A 12838-nucleotide genomic window follows, 5' to 3' on the forward strand; every position below is an offset into this window, starting at 1 on the left:
AGGCCAATCTGACTTCGGAAGCTGTGACGGTGGGTATGGGTGAGTTATGGGCTGCTGGGGCACTCGACAGCGGATTGTTGGTTACCTGCTCGAACCGAGCATAGAGTGCATTGACTTCATCGGGGAGGGGTGTGCTGCTGCCGGAAATACTGCTCGGCTTCTCTTTGTAGCCCGTTATGTTGTTTAGTCCTTGCCACAACCCTAGCTTGGTCCGATATTCTGTCTTGGCATCTCGGATGGCTTTGCGGAGGTCGTACCTGGATTTCTTGTATAGGTCAGGGTTGTCTGACTTGAACGCCTCAGATCTGTCCCTTAGTAGGGAGTCAATCTCGCGATTGAGCCATGGTTTCCGGTTGGGAAACGTACGCACTGCTTTCTTTGGCACGCAGTCGTTCACACATTTGCTGATGAAGTCTGACGGTGGTGGCATACTCATTTAAGTTGGTCGCTGAGTTCTTAAATATGAACCCGTCCACTGTCTCTAAGCAGTCACGTAAGAGCTCTTCTGTTTCCTCAGACCAGCACTGCACGACCTTCTTAGCTGGATTCTCCCGCTTGAGTTTCTGCTTGTATGGCGGGAGAAGGAGCACCGTCTTATGGTCTGATTCCCCAAAGTGTGGTCGGGGATGGAACGGTCGGCGCCCTTGATTTTTGAGTAGCAGTGGTCAAGAGTGTTGTTGCGCCTGGTGGGACAGTTGATGTGCTGGTGGAATTTTGGCAGTACACTCTTGAGGTTGGCCTTGTTGAAGTCTCCGGCCACGATGAACAAGGCCTCTGCGTGTTCTGTTTTGTAGTTGTTTATAACGGTGTACAGTTCATCCAGCGCCTTCCTCACTTCTGCCTGGGGTGGGATGTAGACCGCTGTGATATTGGCTCAAGTGAACTCGTGTGGAAGATAGTATGGGCGGCACTTCACGGTCAGGTATTCCAGGTCCGGGGAGCAGTAGGTCGCCAGGGTCGCCACATCCAATCACCAGGAGGAGTTGATGAGGAGGCACACCCCTCCACCCTTTGCTTTGCCTGATGACGAGGTGCAGTCTGCCCGGTGAATTGAGAAGCCTTCAGGTTGTATGGCACAGTCTGGAGTGAGGCCGGGGTGAGCCATGTCTCTGTGAAACAGAGCAGACAGCGGTCTCTTACTTCCCCCTGAGAGGCAAGTCTGGTGTTAAGTTCATCCAGCTTGTTTTCGATCGCCTGGACGTTTGCCAGGAGTATGCTGGGGAGAGGGATCTTGAAACCGCATTGCTTCAGTCTAACCTGCAGACCGCCACGTTTACCTCGCTTCCTCGGTCGGCGGCTGTGGCTGGATGATCCTGGGATCCGATGGGAGAAATCTGACCTTGTGGAAGGTAGGTGGTTGCGACTGGTGGGGTCCAGGGCGCTGGCGGGGACCAGGTCGCTGGTTACGTTTCCGGGATCGCATCTGGCAGGGTCCCAGGCGCTGGTTGAAGTAGAGGGGTTGCTAGGGGGGCATGTTTGCGTTCTGTGGGCATGGGAATACCTTGCAGCGTGTTCAGGTCCTAGCGCAGGGTCTCTGCCATTTTGGGTGTCCTGGGTCGTGGGCAGGGGCTTCCTGAGGCAGGTTGGGCTGAATCCCGTGGTCTGTTCCCTCCCTGGGCGCTCCTGGGATCGGGTCTTGAAGTAGGCCCGGTCGGGCCTCCACATGGATTTTTCTTTCTTCCATCTCCAGGTAGGTCGGGTTGCTGCGCGGGCCTCTCCGGGTCGGATCGCTGTGCGGGTCTCTCGGAGTTGAGTTGGGCTGGATCTCGTCGTCGGGGGTTGGGAGCTCCAAGAACTGGGCCTGGAGATCCGGAAGCTGGCGTCGGTTGTTAGGCCGGGTTGGGAGCTCTGAGGTCCGGGTCGGCTCCAAATCGAGGTCGGGGCTTCACTTCCGGTTTGGGCCTATTCCATTTCCAGGTCTTGGAGGTCAGGTCTGGTCGGGTCAAAAGGTCTCCACGGGCCTCTGAGGATGTTCAGGCCTGCAAGAAAAGATAAAAGAGAGAGGTTAGTAATAATGTTAGTCTTAGAATTAAATTTTAAAAGATTAGAATGAGTATAAGTTAAGCAAAAAGTGGATCTGTTGGGGAGAGCTCGCAGAGAGTCACCTCCGGCGCCATCTTCTGTGGAGCAAAATAGAAGGTCGGGGTTGGTAGAAATTCAGGGGTGATCACCAAGGAAGTTATGAACACAAGATAAAAGGAGTGTTAATGGTTGTGTTAAAGACCTAAAGAAGGTGTTGATAGTGGCATAAAGGAACACAGCAGAACAAGGGTCACCACTCTATGAAAGCAAAACTGTCGCAGATTGGGGGGAGGGGGGAAGAAGTGACAGCAAAGTCAAGGTAATAATTGTGGACTGAGTGAAGTTATTCCATAAAGTGGCCACCCATTCTGCATTTAGTCTCCCCATGGTACAGGAGACTGCAATTGGAGCAGCGAATATTGGACCAAATTGGAGGAGGTAAAAGGGCACGTGTTGGAGCTTCTACGATTGCATGGGAAGATGCTGTGAGAAGTGATTTCAAAAGCTAGTCATTTATCATGCTGCCCATGATTTTGGCCTGTTGCCACCAATTATCGTAAATGAACGTGAAATTTCAAATATTTTTCAAATCACCTCTCGTTTCATTCCCTTGCCCACCGAAGGCATTGACATGACACGTGTTAGGGTACCAGCCCCACATGTCAGTGTACGGACTCCACATATGTCTCAGTACCTGATTCACACATGTTGGATATGGGCTCTACAAATGTGGGTGTACCTGCTCCACACATGTTGGGTAGCAGCTGTAAATGCGTTGGTGTATGTGCTGCACACAAATCCAGGTACACTTCCAAACATGTCAGGATATGTCTCCATGGCTGCTGGGGTGAGGCTGCAAGCGTATTGGGGTACAATTCCATACACGGTGGGATGTGCAATGTTTAGCCCAACACAATGACCAGAGGAAACCTTCCCGCAATGTTTAGCCCATTGCGGACACTAACCTTCCTGGAAACACACTATAGTCAGTAGTGTGTTTCAGGCTTCACCTGAAAACATGGAATGTGTTTAACTGTTTAACTTTCAACCTTTCCATGTGTCTGCTTGTCTCAGTTGGAAGATTGTGGGTGGACGATGGAGACATTACAAGACTTTACCTTACAAGACACTTAGTGAAGTTCATTGTGCTAACAAAATTCAATCTTGTATCTCACTGGCAGGGATACATCTGTCTTTTCAATAACTTTCAATTATGTCATTTTTTCATGACCAGTAGCGGGGTACATTAGAAGGAGAATCTGTGTGATAGTTTCATCTGATAATTTTATTCACCTCTATTTTAACAACTAACCATGGAACCAATAAACATTTTTTTTTCTAAATGTAGAGGGTGAAGAAGAATTTAAAGTAAAGAAGACTGAAAATACTATTTTATTTTCATCATATTGGAAAAATGAAAAACAGAATAATGCCGAAAAAGATGAGGATATTGCAAAAGGTAAACTTTATCAGCATCAGTAAAAAGTTTGGAATTGTATATCTTCAGAATCCCTACAGTGCAGAAAGAGGCCAATCGGCACATCCTTGGACACTGAGGGGCAATTTAGCATGGCAAATCCACCTAACCGCAAATCTTTGGACCGTAGGAGGAAACCGGAGCACCCGGAGGAAACCCACGCAGACACTGGGAGAACGAGCAGATAGTGAACCAAGCGGGAATCGAACCTGGAACCCTGGAGCTGTTAAGCGTCAGTGCTACCTACTGTGCTACTCCTAGAAACCATGACTTTGATTCACTACCATTTCTCCCCCCTTTTAAAATCTTTTGTTCTGGAATTGCATCTGGTTCTCATTGATCTCTATCCCTTTGTCGTAACTTGGCTACTGCGGGAAGATTAAAAAGGAACTTCCTTTTGCATGAGGGTGAAGCAAAAATTATGGTTTGAAGATTTATTGTGTTCTGTTAAGCTTACAGACAGAACAGTTGTGTAAAATTTGGATTCCAGATGCTGAGAAATACAACACAGTATGTGATAAATCAACTGACTTGGACTGTGCCCTGTCTTTCATCTGTAGATTTATTGTTACTCATGTATACTGTATTCTCTTTGACTAGATGAGAAAATTCTTCATGATTCTACACAGACAAAGTTTCAAAAAGGAAGCAGTTCTGAGGAAGAAACAGTGGAAGAGCATACAGAAACTAAAGAGGAGATTGGTTCAGGATTTGATGAACCTGAGACATGCAGGGCATTCCAGCACAATATACAACCAGGTTTGGAAATCCATATGCACCCTAATAAGCATTAATATTATTACTCTCGTTAGTTTGGTAAAACAAAAGGAGAGGTTAGGGCATTAGTTGCTCTTCTCATTTGCAGACAAGGAGTGTTTATACGCAAAGCACCTTTTCTTATTTTTCTACAGCAGGGTGTGCTCATTGCTCATATACACCGATTGTGCAGCAGAGCTCACTGCATAGCATTCATGAGCAGCATATCCAATTCAAAAGTAGTGAAGCTGGTTCATTGAATACTATCATGCAGCACAGAAGGAGACTATTATGTCCACAGTCTCTGTGCTGCTTCTTTGAAAGAGCTATCCAATTAGTCACGTGTCTCTTATAGCCCTGCAGGTTTGTCCTTTTCAAGTAGATATCACATTTCCTTTGAATAGGGATCTGAATCTAATTCCAATGCATTTTCAGGTGGTACATTCAAATCATTATCACATCATATGCAAAAGAATACTCCTTTCCTTGCTGGATTTTTGTTGCCAGTTACAATCTGTGTCCGCCGGTCACTAACTACCCTTCCGATAGAAGCAGTTACCCTATCAAACTCTCAAATCTCTCCTTTCTAAGGAGAATAATTCCAGCTTCTCTACTCCCTCCAAATGGTCGCTATTAGGCTGCACTTAGGTCACTGCTCACAGCTTTAATAAAGTAAAAACATGAGGAGAGTGAGCCAGCAGCAGAATTATATTCCATCGCAATCTGTGGCCCCATGACCTAACACATCTCTCCCTCTTCCATTACCATCTAGGCAGGGGACTGACTCTTTTTCAATAAGGAGTGGAGGAGAGCATTCCAGGAGCAGCATTAAGTAAACATAAAAATGAGGTGGTAACCTTTTGAAGCTAGAATACAGGGCTACATACATGCTAAGCAGTAGAACCAGCATGACTGAGTTAAGTGACCCCATAGCCAATGGATCAAATTAAAGCTTTGCAGTCCTACCACATCCAGCGGTCAGCCTTGCACCTCTACCCTTGTAATTTGCTCCAGTCCTGTAACCCTCTGAACGTCTGTCGTCTTCCAATTCTGGCCACTTGTAGGTCCCTGACTGGCTTCCCTCCATCATTGACGTCTGTGCCTTAAACCATCTAAGCCCTCATTTCTGGATCTTCCTCCACAAATGTCTTGGCCTCCAGCTTCCTGTCCTTTTAAGATGCTGCATACAACTTGTCTCTTTGGCCATGCATTTGGTCACTTGTTCTGATGTCTCATAGAACATAGAACATTACAGCGCAGTACAGGCCCTTCAGCCCTCGATGTTGCGCCGACCTGTGAAACCACTCTAAAGCCCATCTACACTATTCCCTTATTGTCCATATGTCTATCCAATGACCATTTGAATGCCCTTGGTGTTGGCGCGTCCACTACTGTTGCAGGCAGGGCATTCCACGCCCTTACTACTCTCTGAGTAAAGAACCTACCTCTGACAAATGTCCTATATCTATCTCCCCTCAATTTAAAGCTATGTACCCTCGTGCTAGACATCACCATCCGAGGAAAAAGGCTCTCACTGTCCACCCTATCCAATCCTCTGATCATCTTGTATGCCTCAATTAAGTCACCTCTTAACCTTCCTCTCTCTAACGAAAACAGCCTCAAGTCCCTTAGCCTTTCCTCATAAGATCTTCCCTCCATACCAGGCAACGTTCTGGTAAATCTCCTCTGCACCCTTTCCAATGCTTCCACATCCTTCCTATAATGCGGCGACCAGAATTGCACGCAATACTCCAAATGTGGCCGCACCAGAGTTTTGTACAGCTGCAACATGACCTCATGGCTCCGAAACTCAATCCCTCTACCAAAAAAAGCTAACACACCGTATGCCTTCTTAACAAACCTCTCAACCTGGGTGGCAACTTTCAGGGATCTATGTACATGGACACTAAGATCTCTCTGCTCATCCACACTGCCAAGAATCTTACCATTAGCCCAGTACTCTGTCTTCCTATTATTCCTTCCAAAATGAATCACCTCTCACTTTTCTGCATTAAACTCCATTTGCCACCTCTCAGCCCAGCGCTACAGCTTATCTATGTCCCTCTGCACCTTGTAACATCCTTCCGTACTGTCCACACCTCCACCGACTTTAGTGTCATCTGCAAATTTACTCACCCATCCTTCTACGCCCTCCTCCAGGTCATTTATAAAAATGACAAACAGCAGTGGCGCCAAAACAGATCCTTGTGGTAGACCACTAGTAACTGGAGTCCAATCTGAACATTTCCCATCAACCACCACCCTTTGTCTTCTTCCAGCTAGCCAATTTCTGATCCAAACTGCGAAATCACTCTGAATCCCATACCTCCGTATTTTCTGCAGTAGCCTACCGTGGGGGAACCTTATCAAACGCTTTACTGAAATCCATATACACCACATCAACTGCTTTACCCTGTTTGGTCACCTTCTCAAAGAACTCAATAAGGTTTGTGAGGCACGGCCTACCCTTCACAAAACCGTGTTGACTATCTCTAATCAAATTATTCCTTTCCAGATGATTATACATCCTATCTCTTATAAACCTTTCCAAGATTTTGCCCACAACAGAAGTAAGGCTCACTGGTCTATAGTTACCGGGGTTGTATCTACTCCTCTTCTTGAACAAGGGGACAACATTTTGCTATCCTCCAGTCTTCTGGCACTATTCCTGTAGACAAAGATGACTTAAAGATCAACTCCAAAGGCTCAGCAATCTCCTCCCTAGCTTCCCAGAGAACCCGAGGAAAAATCCCATCTGGCCCAGGGGACTTATCTATTTTCACACTTTCCAGAATTGCTAACACCTCCTCCTTATGAACCTCAAGCTCTTCTAGTTTAGTAGCCTGAATCTCCGTATTCTCCTCGACAGCATCGTCTTTTTCCTTTGTGAATACTGATGAAAAATATTCATTTAGCACCTCTCCTATCTCCTCAGACTCCACGAACAACTTCCCACTGCTGTCCTTGACTGGCCCTACTCTTACCCTAGGCATTCTTTTATTCCTGACATATCTATAGAAAGCTTTAGGGTTATCCTTGATCCCGCCTGCTGAAGACTTCTCATGTCCCCTCCTGGCTCTTCTTAGCTCTCTCTTTAGGTCCTTCCTAGCTAACTTGTAACTCTTGAGCGCCCTAACTGAACCTTCATGTCTCATCTTTACATAAGCCTCCTTCTTCCTCTTGACAAGTGTTTCAACTGCTTTAGTAAACCACGGTTCCCTTGCTCGACCACTTCCTCCCTGCCTGACAGGTACATACTTATCAAGAACACGCAGTAGCTGTTCCTTGAACAAGCTCCACATTTCCATTGTGCCCATCCCCTGCAGTTTTCCTCTCCATCCGATGCATCCTAATTCTTGCCTCATCGCTTCATAATTGCCTTTCCCCCAGATATAACTCTTGCCCTGCGGTATATACCTATCCCTTTCCATCACTAAAGTAAACGTAATTGAATTGTGGTCATTATCACCAAAGTGCTCACCTACCTCCAAATCTAACACCTGTCCTGGTTCATTACCCAGTACCAAATCCAATATGGCCTCTCCTCTCGTTGGCTTATCTACATACTGTGTCAGGAAACCCTCCTGCACACATTGGACAAAAACGGACCCATCTAAAGTACTTAAACTCCTTTGACTTGGTGACAGTATTTATTCTATTACACTTTCTACGAAAGTGCCGTGGGATATTTTACTATGTTAAAGGAGTTATATAAATGTATACTTGGTCATTCTGCAATCTTGATAAGCAGTGCACCCCTAGATCACTCTGAAAGATGGGAGAACATCAATTATATTGATGTTTTCTGTCATCAGGATTGGTTCATGCTTTTCATTTAGTCCAAATGAAAATGATTTAGAAAATAAGTAAATCATTCGCAAATTATAACTTACAAAAGCAGTGGGGCATGGCCTGTGTAAATGCATTTGGTTAATAGTGGTGGCATGTTTAGGCTGAAGGAGTGTGCTGAAAAATGGCATCATGGTCTTAAAAGTACAGATTTGTAACCAAACTATGAATCAAAGGAGCTAAAGTCCTGGTTTCTGTTGTTGACTTTAAAATGTTGCATTTTGTATCTTTTGTATAGATTTTGTTTCTTGTCCTCGCTATATATTCTGTTCAGTGCAGGTGAGATTCCAAACGCCAGGTACATTCGTGCTGCCCGTAAAAAGAGACAGGTGGCTCGAGCCCAAACCGACTTCATTCCCCTTCACTCATGCGGAAGAAGCGATATTTCAGTGTCGGAATTGAATGAAGAAGATCTAATCAGTGATGATGAGCTTGACGATCATGAGAGAAGGATAGAATTCACCAAGCAACTGAAAACACAAAGACAGCGAATGGCGGAATTAATAGGTAAGACTCTGGATCCACGTAATGCCTTCTTTATCAATATTTTTCATTTATTTGGTACATTTCACAATCTCAGGGCTGTCAAAGTGATTTTCGACTCATGAAGTCCCTTTGAATCAATGTGGCAACCAAATTGTGCATATGACACTCCCATAAACGTCTGCGTTACTCGGCCACACAATCTACACATTCTCTTTGTTTTACCAGTCAACTGGAAAATAATCAAATGAACACAGAGCATGGTCTAAGGGTTGAAAAGCACAATACTGTTGATGCTGGAAATCTGAAATAAAAACAGAAAATGCAAGCAATCTGTGGAGAGAGAACAGAGTTAACGTTTCAGGTCTGTGACCTTTCATCAGAACTGAGGAAAGTTAGAAATGTAATGTGATTGGGACAAGGACAAAGGAAAGTCTGGGATAAGGTGAAAGACCGGAGAGATTGAAAGACAGAAATGTTAGTCTTCCAGGGTAACAGGGAATGGTGTTGGCGCAGGAAAAGAAACAAAGAAAATGTGTCTAGAATAGGTGCTGCTGACTGAAAGCAAAAATCAGAAAATGAAAACAAAACATTGCAAAGAAAAGTAAACAAAATGAATACCAAGATTATTGTCTGAATTGTTGAATGCTGTAGCCATCTCAGATGGCCACCTGCAAAGGACTATGGGAATTATGACCAATCCAAGACGCAGACACACTCAGAGCTTGTGTGTGTATTTGCAACCCAGACGCGATTAACCCCTGCTCGTTTGCATTCAAATGGTCCATTTCCCCAGAACAAAAGGACTGCACTCAGGTAACCGATACAGATGCAGACTAACCGGCACCACTCCCTTTGCTAAGAAAGCCCAAACAGTTAAGGTCAATGACCGCTCAGGACACAACCCAGCCATCAAGGCACCCGCCCCTTTATTGGCCAAAATCGAAGGCAGTGATCGAAGCCTGTCGAATTATTGGGTCCATAGCTAAGGACCGCCCCAAAGAGTGCAAAATCCCAGAGGGATAAAAAGAGACACAGCCACGTGTTTGGTCTCGCTTGGCCCCGGCCTACGCCTAAAACCAAGTGTAGCATTACGACCAGAAGACAAGTTCAAGACCAACGATCGCTTCCAGACGGATGAGCCCAGCAGAACCGAAGCAGAACTTCTTCTACCCAGCCACGCAAGATCCGAACAAAGGCCTTGTTCATCTGCAAAGAGCCGGTTGTCCTCAAGTTAAGTATAGGTTATTGTAGTTGTTAGGTGTAGTTTAACTTGTAGTGTTTTATGTTGCATGTCAAAGTAATCCTTGTGTGTAAATAAACTATCTCTGAACTTGAACTGACTAACTGGTATTTGATCTTTGATCGATATCTGGTAAAGCCTTGTGGTGGTATCATTTGATACCTGGCGACTCTGAAAAACAATATTATCATTAATAACTGCCATATCTAGTTAATTTGGCAACATTATTGGTGACTCCGGTGCCGATTGGCAACATTATTGGTGATGCTGGTGGGATAGTATTCCACTCATTATTAAAGAGCAACATTATTGGCGTCTCCGGTGCCGATTGACAACAACGCCATGTTCAATAAGCTCAATGTAACTTGAAGAACAACACCTCATCTTTCAATTGGGCACTTTACAGCCTTCAGGGCTGCAGAACTATGGGGAAAGGGTCGAGGGCAGGGACTAATTGGATAAGTCGTTCAAAGCACGATGGGTTGAATGTTGGCCTCGTGCTATATGACTCTATGTTCCATTGCTTTCTTGAATGCCAATGGACTTTGCCTTGAGAGATCCAATTCAGCACTAACATTACCACGTAATCTAACCCCACCATGTGTTTTGTAAAGCCAGTTCAAATCCCCTGGATATGGTGTGTGTGGATTAATAAAGCTGGATGCAAAAGATGGCATATAATGCCAGGTAGTACTTGCAACCAGCTGCCTAATTCCAAAGACTGTGTTGTATTGCTAAGTGTGAGAAAATAATTCCTGAAAATTTCTTTATTTTTAAATTCATGAACTAGCTGCTACTTGGGACATCTGTGCTTACTTGATCTGGATATTTAGCTTGCGATAATTTAAGCTATATTTTCCTGGACAAGTTCCATTATTTTCTAATCTGTTCGCAATGTCGATGATACTAGGAAAGCACATTTATTGCTCCTTTCTAGTTTCCCTGAGAAGGCACTGGTGGTCCTTTGTGATTCGCTACATTTGTTGTGGTGATGGTGCTCGCACTGTCGTGTTAGGTGGTGAATTAAGACACTGTACAAGTATTGAGAAAGGATAGGGGCTGGTTTAGCACAGGGCTAAAGAGCTGGCTTTTAAAGCAGACCAAGGCAGGCCAGCGGGTTCAATTCCCGTACCAACCTCCCCGAACAGGCGCCAGAATGTGGCGACTAGGGTCTCTTCACAGTAACTTCATTTGAAGCCTACTTGTGACAATAAGCGATTTCATTTCATTTCAATTCATATCTGTGAAATTCAGGGTAGCACATGACTTTGAGCTGTCGGTGTTGCCACACCTTTGTCGCTCCTCTTCGTGGTGGAGATCACAGCGAAGGGAGGTGCTGTTGAAGTAATTTTGCTGCAGTGTAGCCTGAAGACACTGCAGTCAGATTGTGGCAGTAAGGGAGGCATTGAATATTCTGTTTAATGATACAGCAGCAATAAAGTGAACTGGTTCTATCCTGAATGTTATTGACATTCTTAAATGTACTTTTGCCCATCCAGTTGAGTGGTGTGTGTTCAGTTGTGTTGCTGATTAGTGCTTTGTACGTGGCAGACAAGTTTAAGTGTGGACAGGGGATTATCACTCTATAATGGTGATGTTGTTGAAGGTGAAGGGGGGCTGGCTCTAATGAACTTGATCTTCAAATTCTGGAAAGATTGTTTGTTGCTATCATATAGCATCGTTTGAATGATACTCTGTTTCCAATTTCTAAAATTTAATTGTTCACACTATATTATGCGATAAAGAAGGATATATTTGCCTTGGAGGAGGATGCAGTGATGGTTCACTGGATTGATTTCTGTGTTGAGAAGGTTGTACTGTGAGGAGAGGGAGTGGGTTGGGGCTATATATATTCTCTGGAGTTGAGAAGAGAGGTGATCAGATTGACAGTTTTGGGAATACCGTCATCTCCAAGTCATGTACTACCCTGAATTGGACTTGTCCTTGTTCCTTCCTCGTCACTTGCTCAATGTCTTGGAATTTCCTGCCTAATCATTATCACCACAACAAATGTGGCAATTCCAGAAGAACCACCGCCAGCACTTCCAAGCAGCTAGAAATGAACAATGAGTGAACTTCCAGCATGATTCATATTCTGAGAACAAAGTTTTTTAAAAAAAAATGGAACTTGAGTGGAGACAAGGTGCGGTCCCAACTAGCAGCAACTCATTAACCTCCCAAGTCCATGAAGATGATTAAAATTTGGCCGCATACAATTTGCTCCCAGGGGTCAACAGGATAGCTTCTGGGAGACTATTTCCTCTGGCTAGAGAACTTAGAATCAGAGTCATAGTCATTTAAGGCCGAGATGAGGAGGAATGCCATCATTTAGAGGTTATGAATCTTTTGAACCGTCTATTGCAGAAAGTTATGTATACTAAATCGTTGAGTATATTGAAGACAAAGGCTGATACATTTTTGCAGACTGAGGGAATCGGAGGGGGTTTATATTGAGATCGAGCCGGAAAGTGCAGTTGAAGTAGAAATTTATTCATGATCCTATTGAACACCCGAGCATGCTGGAAGCTTACTTATTAACCGTGGTAATCTATAACTTTGATAATTTCAGGTGTAAATGAAAGTGACGATGAGAGCTTAAAAAGTGAAGACGAGGATGATGATCAGAAACTGTGGGAGCAGCAGCAAATCCAAAGAGTAAAAGTGTTCCCAGTAAGGTTTGATGCTCTTGTATTCTGCAGTAAATTAGAATGGGATGGAATTGTCAAAAAAACACCTTACTTGCCATGTCTTCTAGCTTACAAATCCAAAATGAAGAGGACTATTGAAAGTCCTTGTTGGTTCCCTGTCCATGCGAAACAGGACTCTGGTGAAATGAAATCTTTGTGACTCTGGTTAGCATATTCAGCTACTTGGTTTCAGTGTAATGACATTGAAAGGATTTTCTTTGTGGGGGAGTCCAAGGACTCCAGGATTCCATGTGAATAGCTGTAGGTATCTGAATCTGCTGAGGTTAACCTTCCCTGTTTGCAATCTTCCCCAGTTAAGAT

The 12838-nt window shown here is 44.5% G+C and overlaps 1 protein-coding gene across 4 annotated transcripts in view; it reads left to right on the plus strand.

Moving 5' to 3' along the window:
• LOC140410693 (intron Large complex component GCFC2-like) overlaps positions 1–12838 on the plus strand; it is a 72003-nt gene that overhangs the window by 11603 nt on the left and 47562 nt on the right. Inside the window, exons 2-6 of one of the 4 annotated variants that reach the window (XM_072499119.1) lie at positions 3371–3481; positions 3630–3731; positions 4100–4258; positions 8384–8611; positions 12400–12500. In XM_072499119.1, coding sequence (XP_072355220.1) covers positions 3371–3481; positions 3630–3731; positions 4100–4258; positions 8384–8611; positions 12400–12500 — 701 coding nt within the window. Of the gene's footprint in view, positions 1–3370; positions 3482–3629; positions 3732–4099; positions 4259–8378; positions 8612–12399; positions 12501–12838 lie in introns of those variants that run through there. The other 3 variants (XM_072499120.1, XM_072499121.1, XM_072499123.1) reach the window with 3 other exon arrangements.

The sequence above is a fragment of the Scyliorhinus torazame genome, chromosome 4 (genome assembly GCF_047496885.1).
Source record: "Scyliorhinus torazame isolate Kashiwa2021f chromosome 4, sScyTor2.1, whole genome shotgun sequence".
Lineage (NCBI taxonomy): Eukaryota > Metazoa > Chordata > Chondrichthyes > Carcharhiniformes > Scyliorhinidae > Scyliorhinus > Scyliorhinus torazame.